The 16933-nt window shown below is 39.2% G+C and overlaps 1 protein-coding gene across 4 annotated transcripts in view; it reads right to left on the bottom strand.

Moving 5' to 3' along the window:
• Positions 1-16933, bottom strand: part of SEPTIN10 (septin 10) — an 80015-nt gene that overhangs the window by 32949 nt on the left and 30133 nt on the right. For all 4 annotated transcript variants that reach the window (XM_059134264.1, XM_059134265.1, XM_059134266.1 and 1 more), the window contains one exon: positions 4924-4992. In XM_059134264.1, coding sequence (XP_058990247.1) covers positions 4924-4992 — 69 coding nt within the window. Of the gene's footprint in view, positions 1-4923; positions 4993-16933 lie in introns of those variants that run through there.

Genomic DNA, 16933 nt, shown 5'->3' with positions numbered 1-16933 from the left:
CTTCAGAAGAAGAAATAAGAATCCAGCACCTCTACAATGTATCATCCACAACATCTACTATACAATAAAAAATTACTATAGAGGAAGAAGCACAAAAATGTGATTCGCAGTCAGGAGAAAACAGTCAAAAGAAAGAGATCCACAAATGAACCAGATATTCAATCAGGTGATAAAAACTTTAAAAAACGACTATGACAAATATGCTGAAGAAGAAAAAAAATATCCTCTTTTTCTACAGGAAAAGAAGATAGATATAATGGGTGGTGAGCTACAAGAGAGATTTGAAAACTCTCAACAACAAAAGGCAACAAATGGGATTCCTAGAAGGAAAAATGCAACATCTAAAATAAAAAACCTACTGAACAGAATTAACAGCAGTTCAAACAATGGAATGAAATTATTTGTTCAATAGTTATATCCAAGTTAAATATCTTCATCAATCCAAGCTAAAAATATCTTATAGAAAAACTAAAACTGTAATAGAGTCAAAAAAAACTGTGGGACAATATCAAATGGTCTTACATACTTGTAATTGGAATGCCATACAGAAAAGATGAGAGACTGGGGGAGGGAAGGAAATATCCAAGTGATAGTCACCGAAAATTCTCCAATTTTCTAAACATGAACTAAGAGATCCAAATTAGCAAACTACAAACAGGAAAAAATCCAGAGAAACCCATAACTAGGCACATTAGAGCAAAATATTTCAAAAGAAAGATAAAGAAAAACTTTATGAGCTACCAAATATGGGGAGACATATTATAGACAAGTGAAACATATAAAATGACTACAGGCTTCTCATAAACAACAATGCAAACCATAAGACAACAGAACATCAATAAAATGCCAAAAGAAAAAAATGACAACCTAGAATTCCATAACCAATAAAAATATCATTCACAAATGAAAGTCAAAGGAAGACATCTTCAGACCAAAAAAAAAAAAAAAAAAAAAATCTAAGAAAATACACTAATAGCAGACCTACACTATTAAGAAACATTAAAAGTTATTCAAGAGAAAGGAAAATGACATCAGACCTATAAAAAGAAATGAAAACAGCCAGAAAAGTAGAAATGTGGATAATTGTAAGAGAACTTTGTTAGTTTTAATTTCTTGAAAATATTATTGTTTAAAACAACAACAACAACAATGTATCACAGAGTTTGTAATCACAGAGAAGTAGAATGTATGATAGTGACCGCATAACAGATGGGAGAGGGAATGGAGAGATACTGTTGTGAGGTTTCTATATTATACATGGAACATTATAATATTGTTTGAAGATATGTGTGATAAAGTAAAGCCTACACCAATTACTATTTTAAAGAAATAAAAGGCCAAAGAGATACAGACAGTAAGTCAATAGTAAAGATGAAATGCAATCATAAAAATAATCCAAAAGGCATAGAAGAAAGAAAAATGAAAGAACAAATGTGACAAAGAAAATAGCAGCAAACTGGCAGACTTAAACCTAGCCAAGTCTATAATTAAATTAAATGTGAATGGTTTAAACCAGTGATATCCAACAGAACTTCCTATGATGGTAGAAGTGTTTTATATCTGAGCTGTGCAACAGGAACCCACCAGCCAGCCACATGCAGATACTGAGCACTTCAAATGTGACTAATGCAACTGAGGAATTGATTTCTACATTTTATTAAACTGATTTAAATTTAAATAGCCACACATGGCTAGTGGCTACCACACTGGACAATGAATGTCTAAACATTTCAGGTTAAAAGGAAATAATCAGACTGGATAAAAGAGTAAAACAACACTATGACAATCTGGTTCTAAAATCTATATGGAAATGTAGGCAATTAGTAACAACTACAACAATTATGCAAAAGAACAAAGTTGAAGGACTTAACTACCTTAACATGAAGGTACAATCACCAGGAAGTATGATATTGTGACAATCTAATTATTTATCTATTTGTATGTTTCATCAAAATTAAAAACTTGTGGGGTGCCTGGGTGGCTCAGTGGGTTAAGCCTCTGCCTTCGGCTCAGGTCATGATCCCAGGGTCCTGGATCTAACCAAGCATCGGGCTCTCTGCTCAGCAGGGGGCCTGCTTCCCCCTCCCCTTCTGCCTGCCTCTCTGTCTACTTGTGACCTCTCTTTCTCTGTCAAATAAATAAATAAAATCTTTTAAAAAATTAAAATTAAAATTTTTTTAAAAAAATTTAAAATTTGTGATCAGCAAGGAATATGTAAATCAAAGACTGAAAGAAAATATTATATACTTGGCATATATACATGACAAAGCACTTATATTCAAATATCTGAAGAATTCAAATAATTTAATAATAACAATCCACTTTTTAGAAAATGGGTAAAGACTCAAATAGAATTTCACAAAGACAGCCAAGCAAATGAAGGAGTGGTCACAGTGCCGGTTATCACTGAACACTCTCCAAAATGGCTAAATTTGAAAGCCTGATAATATCAAGTATTAGATATTATGAAGTGTAACTCTGATAAATTTGCTGGTGTGAAAGCAAAATGGTACAGGCACTTTGGATAACAGGTGGGCAGTTTCTTATAAGGTTAAAACATACTACTATACAACCAAAAAACTCCACCTGTAGGTACCCAAGGTAAATAGAAATACACATGAATGTTCTTGGCAGCTTTAGTCCTAATAGTCAAAAACCAGAAAGAACCCAATACCCAACAATGGGTGAACAGAGAAATAAAATGTAGTATATCCATACAATGGAATACTAAACTACTGATATATGCCACAATATGTCTAAGTCTCAAAAATTAAGTGATTTATTTACTGTGATTTGACTAAAAAATTAAAGTATATTTTTTCATATTCTCATATCTATGAATATGGATAAAAATCTTTCAAAGGGTAACGACAGACTATGGAGAGTGGTTACTACTGGAGAATGCACTTGGAAGTTGAGGGAGTGGTCTGGGAGTACAGGTGAGAAAGATTCGCTTTTTACACTGTACAGTGAATAAAATTCTAACATGGACCCCATGACAGATGGCCTCTTCTATTTTTTCCGATCAAACACTAATCTAAATGATGAGAGGAGATTACCCTGGGTGGGGCTGACATAATCAGGTGAGCCCTTAAAAACGACCAGGAGCTTCCAGGTGAAAGAGATTTGAAACCTTAAGGGGATTTGATAGTTGGGTTCTCCCCTCTTGTATGGATGACAGAGAACTATATGGCAAGGACATAAGCTAGTAACAACCAGCCAGCAAGAAACTGAATTCTGCCAACAGCCTGAAAGAATTTGGAAGGGGAGCCTCAGATAAGAATCCAACCAGCCAACATCCTGAGTGAGACTCTGGGCAGAGAAGAGAAGCCAGTTGTGCTGGCCTGGCTTTCTAACCTACAAAACAATGAGCTAATAGATAGGTGTTTTTTAAAGATGCTAAATTCATAGCAATTTGTTATGGGGCAACAGAAAACTAGTATACTATATTCTCTTTTCTACCCTTTGATTTCCTTTTAGTAGTCACGTTTGTTGAGAGAGAAGAAACACTATGCTTCCTAGTCATGAAAGTGTTCAAGAAGATTAGAGTAATACTTGTTAGAGTTTTTACGTGATAAACACACACTTACCAGATAAAAGTTGAATTAAATGACCTACAGAATTCCTTCCTGTTCTAAAGTTGTAAGATTTTAGGGTCATGGTAACAGAAGCTTTCCAAAAAAATGTGGTGGTAGTCACCATAATTCAGTGAAGAGGGGCCAGAGAAAATGAAGATTAAGCAATGACCACTCAGTGGATTAGTCACTAAAGTATTACTAGTGACTGTGACAGTAGTTTCAGCAGAGCAATGTGTCAGAAAGCAGATAAAAAATAATTCCAAAGGTCTGCCAGGTGATAAAGATGGGGCAGATTATTATTACCAAACCATTAAAAAGAACAATAGTTTTGCAGTGAAGCTACAATTTATCAAAACTGTTGGGCCTTTGGGGCGCCTGGGTGGCTCAGTGGGTTAAGCCTCTGCCTTCAGCTGAGGTCATGATCTCAGGGTCCTGGGATCGAGTCCAGCATCGGGCTCTCTGCTCAGCAGGGAGTCTGCTTCCCTCTCTCTCTCTCTGCCTGCCTCCCTGCCTACTTGTGATCTCTCTGTCAAATAAATAAATAAAATCTTAAAACACACACACACACAAAACTGTGGGGCCTTTAGCATGTGTGAAGGAAGAGGGGAAAACAAGAAGAGGCTTAATGGGCACAGAACTAAAAAAATAATTAAATCTTACTGAATTATCCAAGCTTGTATTTGTAATTTTCATTTTTTTTTAAAGATTTTATTTATTTATTTGACAGAGAGGGTGAGACAGCACAAGCAGGGGGAATAGCAGAAGAAGAAAGAGAAGCAGGCTCTCCGGTGAGCAGGGAGCCCAATGCAGGGGATCACAATCAGAGCCAAAGGCAGATGCTTAATCTGTTTTTGCAATTTTCTGTTTAAAGAATCATCAACTCACCTTTCACCAAGTTAAATTTACCTCTCTTTTTAAATATAAATTTTAATATGAATTACCAAAACATACCCCTCCTATGCGGGCACACTTAGAAGAACCTTTAAGGGCTGATCTGGCACTCAGGCAAGCCATCTGACAGGGCCATCCAGTGAATTCCTACGTTCTATTATTAAAGGAGTTCTCTCCAAACACCAAGTTCTGCAAGTATGCCCTATTAAAGCAGTGCTAGTCTTCCTACTGAATGCTGTGGAAGCAGCCAGAGTTTTAATTTGCTTCATGTCCCTTAGGAAAGAGACACTAAAAACATTCAACAATTATTTAAACTGATTTTTAATTTCAATCAACATAGAAGTTAATTTATATTCAAGGTACAAACAAAAGTCTGTCACGTCTCTGAGTAGTTATTTTGAAAACCTAGAGGCGTGCAGAGTACAGTATGGATCTATTTAAAAGGTATACTCACTTTCTGTTCATCTTCAGATACTTGTAAGGACAGACAGGTTGTTTTTGTTGGCATGTGAGACTGAAAGAGCTGAAAAAGAAAAAAAATTAAAACAGATATTAGTTGAAAAAACCTTGTATCTAAATAATATATCTATGTTAAGAAGGAATTGTAATATTATCATCATCAAGTTTTTACTTGCAATCTATACAACTGACTCATACTTAAAACCATGATTTTCTTACTGCGTAAATACATGCAAAAGTAAATAATATATAATATTCAACATATACATCAACATACTTACCCAAACATGCAAAATACTGTAAAAGAGTAAATTTCCATTTATAACCAGGAAGACAAAGAACATTACTTTTATTTAAAAGACTTAATAGTGGGGCACCTGTGTGGCTCAGTTGGTTAAGCCTCTGCCTTCAGCTCAGGTCATGATCCCAGGGTCCTGGGATCAAGTCCCACATCGGGCTCTCAGCTCAGCAGTGGGCCTGCTCCCCCCCACCCCCGTCTGTCTCTCTGCCTACTTGTGATCTCTCTCTCTGTGAAATAAATAAATAAAATCTTAAAAAAAAAAAAAAAAAAAGACTTAATAGTGGAACAAGAAAATACCCTGGATAGCCAAAGAAATGTTGGGGCGGGGGTCAGGGGATACTGAAACTGGAGTCATCACAGTTCCAGATTTCAAGCTGTATTACAAAGCTATAATCATCACGACAGTATGGTTCTGGCATAAAAACAGACACACGGATCAGTGTTACAGAATAGAGAACCCAGAAATGGACCCTCAACTCTGTGGTGAACTAATCTTCGACAAGGCAGTAAAGAATATCCAAACGGTCTTGGGAAAACTGGACCATGACACACAAAAGAATGAAACTGGACCACTTTCTTACAGCATACACAAAAATAAACTCAAAGTGAGTAAGAACCTAATTGTGAGACATGAATCCATCAAAATCCTAGAAGAGAGGGGAGAAAAGATGGCGGGGAAGTAGGAGGAGGCGCCATTTCAACCTGTACCCTAAAGTGAGCTGATTACCTACCAAAGACATCTGATCACCCATGAAATCAGCCTGAGATTAGAATTATACACTTCTGGATCTCTATGGGGGCTGAAGACGCCAGTGGGCAGGTAAAGCGCAGTGGGAACATCGGACTGACATTGGAAGATAAACAAAAGGGGGAGGGAGCCAGCAGAAGCCACCCGTTGGAAAGTAATACCCCAATACGAGAGTGCTCTGTGATTGGGACCAGCATTAACTTCGAGTATGGTTGAAAGCACTCAAAAAGAGCAAAGGATCGTTGGGGGAAAATTGTGGGTATCGAGACAGTTAGGGACAGGGGCTTAAGTCCCCCCAACCCAGGAAAGTCACTGCTGGCACTGAGCCAGAGAGAGTGTGGTGAAGAAGCCAGGTCTTCGTCCCTGAGCCACCATCACACCTGAGAGCACCAGGGTGGCAGCACCGGTGAGGGTGAGAGAGCCTCAGCAGTGAGCAGAAACACACCCCTTTGCACTTTCCACTCGCAAGCCACACAACCAGAGTCTGAGTTGGGCCCCACACCCTACCCTGAGAGGTGTGTGCAGATGCCAGCCTGCACAACCACAGTCTTTTTGCACTTCTCCATGCGCGTGCCCTGTGACCAGAGTCTGAGTTGCGCCCCACAGCCTCCCCTGAGAGAGGTGCGTGCAGGTGCCGCCCACACTCTCTCCGACTCTCGACTCTCGACTCTCGGAGAGTCTGAGCACTCCCAGCCCAGGCCGGCGGGAAAATCTCAGTGTGCTCTCTCTGCTTGGGAGAGCAGAGCCCTGCCAAGACAGCCGCGGTTAGTATTTCTCGTGGTTTTAGGTATAAGCAAAAGTTCCTGTGACCCCAGAGACCATGAATGGGAACGTGATCTGCTAACGGCAGAAGGGTAATTTATGTGCTCTGGAAACCCAGAGGAGAACAGACTGAGGCCTCTCTCTGAGAAGGAGGTCTGGGTATTGTTTGCTTTCCTCTAAACCTCCAAAAACCATCAAAAGCTGCCAAAGGGAGAGAAAACAAATGAATAAACCAACAAAAAAACCTCCAGAGAACAAAAGCCTGGAAAAGTGGTTTCCTCAGAGCCCACCCCCTTGATGGGGGCAGGAGGACATAACTCCAGCAAGATTCTCTGAAAAACCACACAGCAGGCCCCTCCCCCAAAAAGCCAACCAAAAAAAAAAAAAAAAAAAAAAAAGACAAGAGGACAACCACCACTAACCTATTTATCATCACAGTGAGATGTCCACAACATCAAATTCCATAATAACCTTTTCAGCTGAACTTTTTGATACATTTACCTGTGTTTTTCTTTTTACTTTTCTATTTTTTAATTTAATTTTATTTATTTATTTTTTTAAGTATTCATATAGACTTAAGCTTCAAGGTAATCCTCTTTCCCCAATCAATGCTACCCCTATAGGTAAACCAGTTTCTAATCTCCCCTTATCTTAGGAAAGTTGAGTCCTTTAACAAAGATACCAAAATACATCCAGGAAGAATCAAAATAACCTTCCTCGCCCACACTGAGAATTTATAACCACTCTCCCATCTTTTCTTCTGCCAGTGTTTCTATGTATTTGCTTTTATCCTGGTAGTATATAAATCTTATACTTGGGGTTGTTTTTCATGAGCTTCTTTTTTTGTTGTTGTTTTTTTTCTCTTGTCATCTACTTTTGTCAGTCTTTTTGTTTGTCTGTTTTGTTTCTATATTTCATAAATATTACCTTGGGGCCCATTTCGGCTGGGAAGTCTCTTTTATTTTATCTTTCTTTTTTTCCCTGTCTCTCTCTCTCCTTTTCTTTTCCTTTTTCTTGCTTTTGGGTGGGGACTCTTGATTTCTCAGAAGCGTTCCAGGGTGCACCTTGCCTGCACCACGGTCAATACATTCAGCTACACATCCATTCAGCCATCTCTCACCAAAATGACTAGAACGAAGAATGCCCAACAGAAAAAAAGTTCAGAGACTGGTCCTTCTGCAACAGAGCTATTAGATATGGACATAGACAGTATGTCGGATTCAGGCTAACAAATATCCAGGCAATAGCTAGGTTGGAGAAAGCCTTTGATGACAAAATGGAATTGATTAGGGCAGAACTGATAGCCACCAGGGATGATGTTCACAATGTTCTCAATGAGTTACAATCTAATCTAAATTCTCTAAAAGCCAGGGTAACTGAGTCGGAAGATAGAATTGTGAACTGGAGGACAAACATATAAAGAAAAAGGATCGAAGTCTGGAATAAACAACTTAGAAGCCATGAAAACAGAATTAGGGAAATAAATGACGCCATGAAATGTTCCAATGTCAGAATTATTGGAATCCCTGAGGGGGAGGAGAAAGAAAGAACACTAGAAGATACGGTGGAATAAATTCTCCATGAAAATTTTCCCAATCTCGCATTCATGTACTAGAGGTAGAACGGTCTGCCCCCAACCAAGGAATCTAGAAAGACCTCAAGACACCTGATAGTGAAAATGATGAATCATAATTGTAAACAGGAGGGGCGCCTGGGTGGCTCAGTGGGTTAAAAGCCTCTGCCTTTGGCTCGGGTCATGATCACAGGGTCCTGGGATCAAGCCCCGCATCGGGCTTTCTGATAGGCAGGGGGCCTGCTTCCTCCTCTCTCTCTCTCTGCCTGCCTCTCTGCCTACCTGTGATCTCTATCTGTCAAATAAATAAAATCGTAATAAATAAATAAATAAAAACCACTTATCTTTATAAAAAAAAAAATTGTAGACAGGAGCTTTTGAAAGCAGTGAGGGAAAAGAAATTCCTTAGGTACAGAGGAAAGCCCATCAGAGTAACATCAGACCTGTCAGGAGAAACCTGGCAAGCCAGAAAGGGCTGGCAAGACGTATTCAGGGCACTAAATGAAAAGAACATGCAGCCAAGAATACCTTAAAATCCAGCAAGACTGACATTCAAAATGGATGGAGAGATAAAGAGCTTCCAAGCCCCGCAAGGTTTAAAAGAGTATGCGACCACCAAACCAACACTGCAGGAAATATTAAGGGAGGTTCTATAAAAGAGGAAAACTCCTCAGAATATTATTAAACAGAAATATATGGACACAATCTATAGAAACAAAGACTTCACAGGTAACACGATGTCAATAAAAACATTATCTCTCAATAATCACACTCAACGTGAATGGCCTAAATGCGCCCATAAAACGACAAAGGGTTGCAGATTGGATAAAACAACAGGACCCATCCATTTACTGTCTACAAGAGACCCATTTCGAACCTAAGGATACACCCAGACTGGAAGTGAAGGGATGGAGAAGCATCTTTCATGTCAATGGGCCTAGAAAGAAGGTTGGGGTAGCGATTCTCATATCAGACAAATTAGATTTTAAACTAAAGACTGTAGTCAGAAATACAGAGGACACTACATCATTCTTAAAGGGACTATCCACCAAGAAGATCTAACAATTGTAAATAATTATACCCGCAATATGGGAGCAGCCAATTACATAAGAAAACTGTTAATCAAGATGAAGAGTCATATTGATATGAATACAGTAAAACAGTAGGAGATCTTACATGCCACTCTCAGTAATAGATCATCAAGCAGTAAATCAATAAAACTGAACCAAATGGACCTCATAGATATGTACAGAACATTCCACCCTAAAACAACAGAATACTCATTATTCTCGAGTGCACATGGAACCTTCTCGAGAACAGACCACCTACTGAGTCACAAATCAGGGCTCAACTGATACCAAAAGACTTGAGATTATTCCCTGCATATTCTCAGATAGCAATGCTTTGAAACTGGAGCTCAATTACAAGGAAATGTTTGGAAGGAACTCAAACACCTGGAAGCTAAAGACCACCTTGCTTAAGAATGCTTGGATCAGAGGGAGGAGTCAAGATGGTGGAGAAGTAGCAGGCTGAGAATACTTCAGCTAGCCGGAGATCAGCTAGATAGCTTATCTAAAGATTGCAAACACCTATAAATCCATCGGCAGATCGAAGACAAGAAGAACAGCAATTCTGGAAACAGAAAAACAACCACTTTCTGAAAGGTAGGACCGGCGGAGAAGTGAATCCAAAGCGACGGGAAGATAGACCCAGGGGGGAGGGGCCGGCTCCCGGCAAGCAGTGGAGCAACGGCCCACAAAATCAGGACTTTTCAAAGTCTGTTCCGCTGAGGGACATCGCTCCAGAGGTTAAACCGGAGCGAAGCCCACGCGGGGTCAGCGTGGCCTCAGGTCCCACAGGGTCACAGAAGGATCGAGGGTGTCTTAGTGTCGCAGAGCTTGCAGGTATTGGAACGGGAAAGCCGGCTACAGAGAGAGCCGACAGTAAGCTCACAGCTCGGTGTTACCTTGAACCGGTCGCAGGCTCGGTGAGCTCGGAGCGCGGCTGGAGGTCAGGCAGAAGGGAGTAACTGGCGCTGTTCTCTGAGGGCGCACTGAGGAATGGGGCCCTGGGCTCTCGGCTCCTCCGGGCCAGAGACCAGGAGGCCGCCATTTGTATTCCCGTCCTCCGGAACTCTACAGAAAGCGCTCAGGGAACAAAAGCTCCTGAAAGCAAACCCGAGCGGATTACTCACCCCGGCCCCTGGTAAGGGCGGTGCAATTCCGCCTGGGGCAAAGACACGGGAGAATCACTACACCAGGCCCCTCCCCCAGAAGATCAAAAAGAAACCCAGCCAAGACCAAGTTCACCTACCAAGGAGTGCGGTTTCAATACCAAGGAGAGCAGCAGAATTCCAGAGGAGGAGAAAGCAAAGCACGGAACTCATGGCTTTTTCCATGTGATTTTTTTTAGTCTTGCAGTTAATTTAATTTTTTTCATTTTCATTTTTTGTTTTTTTCCCCACATTCTGGTAAAATTTTTTTTAACTTTTACCTTTTTCTTTTTTAACGTTTTTTAACCAGTTTACCTAATATATATATTTTTTCTTTTTTATATTTTTCTTATTTGTTTACTTTTTAAAAAATTTTTTTTTCTTTTTTCTTCTTTCTTTCTTTTTGAACCTCTTTTTATACCCTTTCTCCCCCCCTCACGATTTGGGATCTCTTCTAATTTGGTTAAAGCATATTTTCCTGGGGTTGTTGACACCCTTTTAGTATTTTCCTTGCTCCTTCATATACTCTTATCTGGACAAAATGACAAGACGGAAAAATTCAACACAAAAAAAAAAGAACAAGAGGCAGTACCGAAGGCTAGGGACCTAATCAATACAGACATTGGTAATATGTCAGATCTAGAGTTCAGAATGACAATTCTCAAGGTTCTAGCCGGGCTTGAAAAAGGCATGGAAGATATTAGAGAAACCCTCTCGAGAGATATAAAAGCCCTTTCTGGAGAAATAAAAGAACTAAAATATAACCAAGTTGAAATAAAAAAAGCTATTAATGAGGTGCAATCAAAAATGGAGGCTCTCACTGCTAGGATAAATGAGGCAGAAGAAAGAATTAGTGATATAGAAGACCAAATGACAGAGAATAAAGCAGCTGAGCAAAAGAGGGACAAACAGCTACTGGACCACGAGGGGAGAATTTGAGAGATAAGTGACACCATAAGACGAAACAACATTAGAATAATTGGGATTCCAGAAGAAGAAGAAAGAGAGAGGGGAGCAGAAGGTATACTGGAGAGAATTATTGGGGAGAATTTCCCCAATATGGCAAAGGGAACGAGCATCAAGATTCAGGAGGTTAAGAGAACACCCCTCAAAATCAATAAGAATAGGCCCACACCCCGTCACCTAATAGTAAAATATACAAGTCTCGGTGACAAAGAGAAAATCCTGAAAGCAGCCCGGGAAAAGAAGTCTGTAACATACAATGGTAAAAATATCAGATTGGCAGCTGACTTATCCACAGAGACCTGGCAGGCCAGAAAGAGCTGGCATGATATTTTCAGAGCACTAAACGAGAAAAACATGCAGCCAAGAATGCTATATCCAGCTAGGCTATGATTGAAAATAGAAGGAGAGATTAAAAGTTTCCAGGACAAACAAAAACTGAAAGAATTTCCAAACACCAAACCAGCTCTACAGGAAATCTTGAAAGGGGTCCTCTAAGCAAAGAGAGAGCCTACAAGTGGTAGATCAGAAAGAAACAGAGACCATATACAGTAACAGTCACCTTACAGGCAATACAATGGCACTAAATTTTCATATCTCTCAATAGTTACCCTGAATGTTAATGGGCTAAATGCCCCTGTCAAAAGACACAGGGTATCAGAATGGATAAAAAAAACAAAACCCATCTATATGTTGCCTCCAAGAAACTCATTTTAAGCCTGAAGACACCTCCAGATTTAAAGTGAAGGGGTGGAAAAGAATTTACCTTGCTAATGGACATCAGAAGAAAGCAGAAGTGGCAATCCTTATATCAGATCAATTAGATTTTAAGCCAAAGACTATAATAAGAGATGAGGAAGGACACTATATCATACTCAAAGGGTCTGTCCAACAAGAAGATCTAACAATTTTAAATATCTATGCCCCCAACGTGGGAGCAGCCAACTAGATAAACCAATTAATAACAAAATCAAAGAAACACATCAACAATAATACAATAATAGTAGGGGACTTTAACACTCCCCTCACTGAAATGGACAGATCATCCAAGCAAAAGATCAGCAAGGAAATAAAGGCCTTAAACGACACACTGAACCAGATGGACATCACAGATATATTCAGAACATTTCATCCCAAAGCAACAGAATACACATTCTTCTCTAGTGCACATGGAACATTCTCCAGAATAGATCACATCCTCGGTCCTGAATCAGGACTCAACCGGTATCAAAAGATTGGGATCATTCCTTGCATATTTCCAGACCACAATGCTCTGAAGCTAGAACTCAACCACAAGAGGAAGTTTGGAAAGAACCCAAATACATGGAGACTAAACAGCATCCTTCTAAAGAATGAATGGGTCAACCGGGAAATTAAAGAAGAATTGAAAAAAATAATGCAAACAAATGTTAATGAAAATACAACGGTTCAAAATCTGTGGGACACAACAAAGGCAGTCCTGAGAGGAAAATATATAGCGGTACAAACCTTTCTCAAGAAACAAGAAAGGTCTCAGGTACACAACCTAACCCTACACCTAAAGGAGCTGGAGAAAGAACAAGAAAGAAACCCTAAGCCCAGCAGGAGAAGAGAAATCATAAAGATCAGAGCAGAAATCAATGAAATAGATACCAAAAAGACAATAGAGCAAATCAACGAAACTAGGAGCTGGTTGTTTGAAAGAATTAATAAAATTGATAAACCCCTGGCCGGACTTATCAAAAAGAAAAGAGAAAGGACTCAAATAAATAAAATCATGAATGAAAGAGGAGAGATCACAACTAACACCCAAGAAATACAAACTATTATAAGAACATACTATGAGCAACTCTACGCCAATAAATTTGACAATCTGGAAGAAATGGATGCATTCCTAGAAATATATAAACTACCACAACCGAACCAGGAAGAAATAGAAAGCCTGAACAGACCCATAACCAGTAAGGAGATTGAAACAGTCATTAAAAATCTCCAAACAAACAAAAGCCCAGGGCCAGACGGCTTCCCGGGGGAATTCTACCAAACATTTAAAGAAGAACTAATTCCTATTCTCCCGAAACTGTTCCAAAAAATAGAAATGGAAGGAAAACTTCCAAACTCATTTTATGAGGCCAGCATCACCTTGATCCCAAAACTAGACAAGGATCCCATCAAAAAAGAGAGCTATAGACCAATATCCTTGATGAACACAGATGCAAAAATACTCAACAAAATACTAGCCAATAGGATTCAACAGTACATTCATAGGATTATTCACCACGACCAAGTGGGATTTATTCCAGGGCTGCAAGGTTGGTTCAACATCCGCAAATCAGTCAATGTGATACAACACATCAATAAAAGAAAGAACAAGAACCATATGATACTCTCAATAGATGCTGAAAAAGCATTTGACAAAGTACAGCATCCCTTCCTGATCAAAACTCTTCAAAGTGTAGGGATAGAGGGCACATACCCCAATATCATCAAAGCCATCTATGAAAATCCCACCGCAAAATATCATTCTCAATGGAAAAAAACTGAAAGCTTTTCCGCTAAGGTCAGGAACACGGCAGGGATGTCCATTATCACCACTGCTATTCAACATAGTACTAGAGGTCCTAGCCTCAGCAATCAGACAACAAAAGGAAATTAAAGGCATCCAAATCAGCAAAGAAGAAGTCAAATTATCACTCTTCGCAGATGATATGATACTATATGTGGAAAACCCAAAAGACTCCACTCCAAAACTGCTAGAACTTGTACAGGAATTCAGTAAAGTGTCAGGATATAAAATCAATGCACAGAAATCAGTTACATTTCTCTACACCAACAGCAAGACAGAAGAAAGAGAAATTAAGGAGTCCATCCAATTTACAACTGCACCCCAAACCATAAGATACCTAGGAATAAACCTAATCAAAGAGGCACAGAATCTACACTCAGAAAACTATAAAGTACTCATGAAAGAAATTGAGGAAGACACAAAGAAATGGAAAAATGTTCCATGCTCCTGGATGGGAAGAATAAATATTGTGAAAATGTCTATGCTACCTAAAGCAATCTACACATTTAATGCAATTCCTATCAAAGTACCATCCATCTTTTTCCAAAAAATGGAACAAATAATTCTAAAATTTATATGGAACCAGAAAAGACCTCGAATAACCAAAGAAAAAGAAAAAGAAAGCCAACATTGGTGGCATCACAATTCCGGACTTCAAGCTCTATTACAAAGCTGTCATCATAAAGACAGCATGGTACTGGCACCAAAACAGACACATAGATCAATGGAACAGAATAGAGAGCCCAGAAATAGACCCTCAACTCTACAGTCAACTAATCTTCGACAAAGCAGGTAAGAATGTCCAATGGAAAAAAGACAGCCTCTTCAATAAATGGTGCTGGGAAAATTGGACAGCCACATGCAGAAAAATGAAATTGGACCATTTCCTTACACCACACACAAAAATAGACTCAAAATGGATGAAGGACCTCAACGTGCAAAAGGAATCCATCAAAATCCCTGAGGAGAACACAGGCAGCAACCTCTTCGACCTCTGCCACAGCAACATCTTCCTAGGAACAACGCCAACGGCAAGGGAAGCAAGGGCAAAAATGAACTATTGGGATTTCATCAAGATCAAAAGCTTTTGCACAGCAAAGGAAACAGTTAACAAAACCAAAAGACAACTGACAGAATGGGAGAAGATATTTGCAAACAACATATCAGATAAAGGACTAGTGTCCAGAATCTATAAAGAACTTAGCAAACTCAACACCCAAAGAACAAATAATCCAATTAAGAAATGGGCAGAGGACATGGACAGACATTTCTGCAAAGAAGACATCCAGATGGCCAACAGACACATGAAAAAGTGCTCCATATCACTCGGCATCAGGGAAATACAAATCAAAACCACAATGAGATATCACCTCACACCAGTCAGAATGGCTAAAATCAACAAGTCAGGAAATGACAGATGATGGCGAGGATGCGGAGAAAGGGGAACCCTCCTACACTGTTGGTGGGAATGCAAGCTGGTGCAGCCACTCTGGAAAACAGCATGGAGGTTCCTCAAAATGTTGAAAATAGAACTGCCCTATGACCCAGCAATTGCACTATTGGGTATTTACCCTAAAGATACAAACGTAGTGATCCAAAGGGGCACGTGCACCCGAATGTTTATAGCAGCAATGTGCACAATAGCCAAACTATGGAAAGAACCTAGATGTCCATCAACAGTGAATGAATCAAGAAGATGTGGTATATATACACAATGGAATACTATGCAGCCATCAAAAGAAATGAAATCTTGCCATTTGCGACAACATGGATGGAACTGGAGCGTATCATGCTTAGCGAAATAAGTCAAGCAGAGAAAGACAACTATCATATGATCTCCCTGATATGAGGAAGTGGTGATGCAACATGGGGGCTTAAGTGGGTAGGAGAAGAATCAATGAAACAAGATGGGATTGGGAGGGAGACAAACCATAAGTGACTCTTAATCTCACAAAACAAACTGAGGGTTGCTGGGGGGAGGGGGTTTGGGAGAAGGGGGTGGAATTATGGACATTGGGGAGGGTATGTGCTTTGGTGAGTGCTGTGAAGTGTGTAAACCTGGTGATTCACAGACCTGTACCCCTGGGGATAAAAATATATGTTTGTGAAAATAAAAAATTAAAAAAAAATGCATGGAGGCAAATGAAAATGAAAACATGATGGTCCAAAACCTCTGGGATGCAACAAATGGAATCCTAAGAGAGAAGAATATAGCAATACAAGCCTTCCCTAAGAAGCAAAAGTAACAAACAAACAAACAAAAACAAAAAAAAAAACCAAAAAACAAAGAAACCAAAACCTAACCTTACATCTAAAGGAGCTGAAAAAGAAAAGCAAATAAAGCCCAAATCCAGCAAGAAGAGAAATAATAAAGATTGGAACAGAATGAAATGATAGAGAAAAATAAAAAACAAAAAAAATTGATAGAACAGAGTTTGTTCTTTGAAAGAAATAACAAAAAGTCTGGCTAGGGGCTTAAAGGACCGAAATTAATAATGTCATGAATGAAAGAGGAGTGATCACAGCCAACACTGCAGATACACCTATAATTATAAGAGAATATTATGAGCAATTATACGCATATCAGTGGGTAATCTGGAAGAAATGGATACATTCCTAAGAAAGTATAAAGTACCAAAACTGAAAGAGGAAGAAATAGAAAATTCAAACAGATTCATAACCAGCAAATTGATTGAAACAGTAATCAAAAATCTCCAAAAAAAAAAAAAAAGAGTCCAGGGTTAGAAGACTTCCTATGAGATTTAAAGAGTTAATAAGTATACTTCAGAAGTTGGTTCAAAATACAGAAATGGGAGGAAAACTTCCAAACTCATTCTATGAGACCACAATTATCTTGATCCCCAAACCAGAAAAAGACCCCATGGGAAAGGAGTATTACAG

Source organism: Mustela lutreola, chromosome 9 (assembly GCF_030435805.1).
Source record: "Mustela lutreola isolate mMusLut2 chromosome 9, mMusLut2.pri, whole genome shotgun sequence".
Taxonomy (NCBI): domain Eukaryota; kingdom Metazoa; phylum Chordata; class Mammalia; order Carnivora; family Mustelidae; genus Mustela; species Mustela lutreola.
This window is presented reverse-complemented; position numbering and strand designations above follow the sequence as displayed.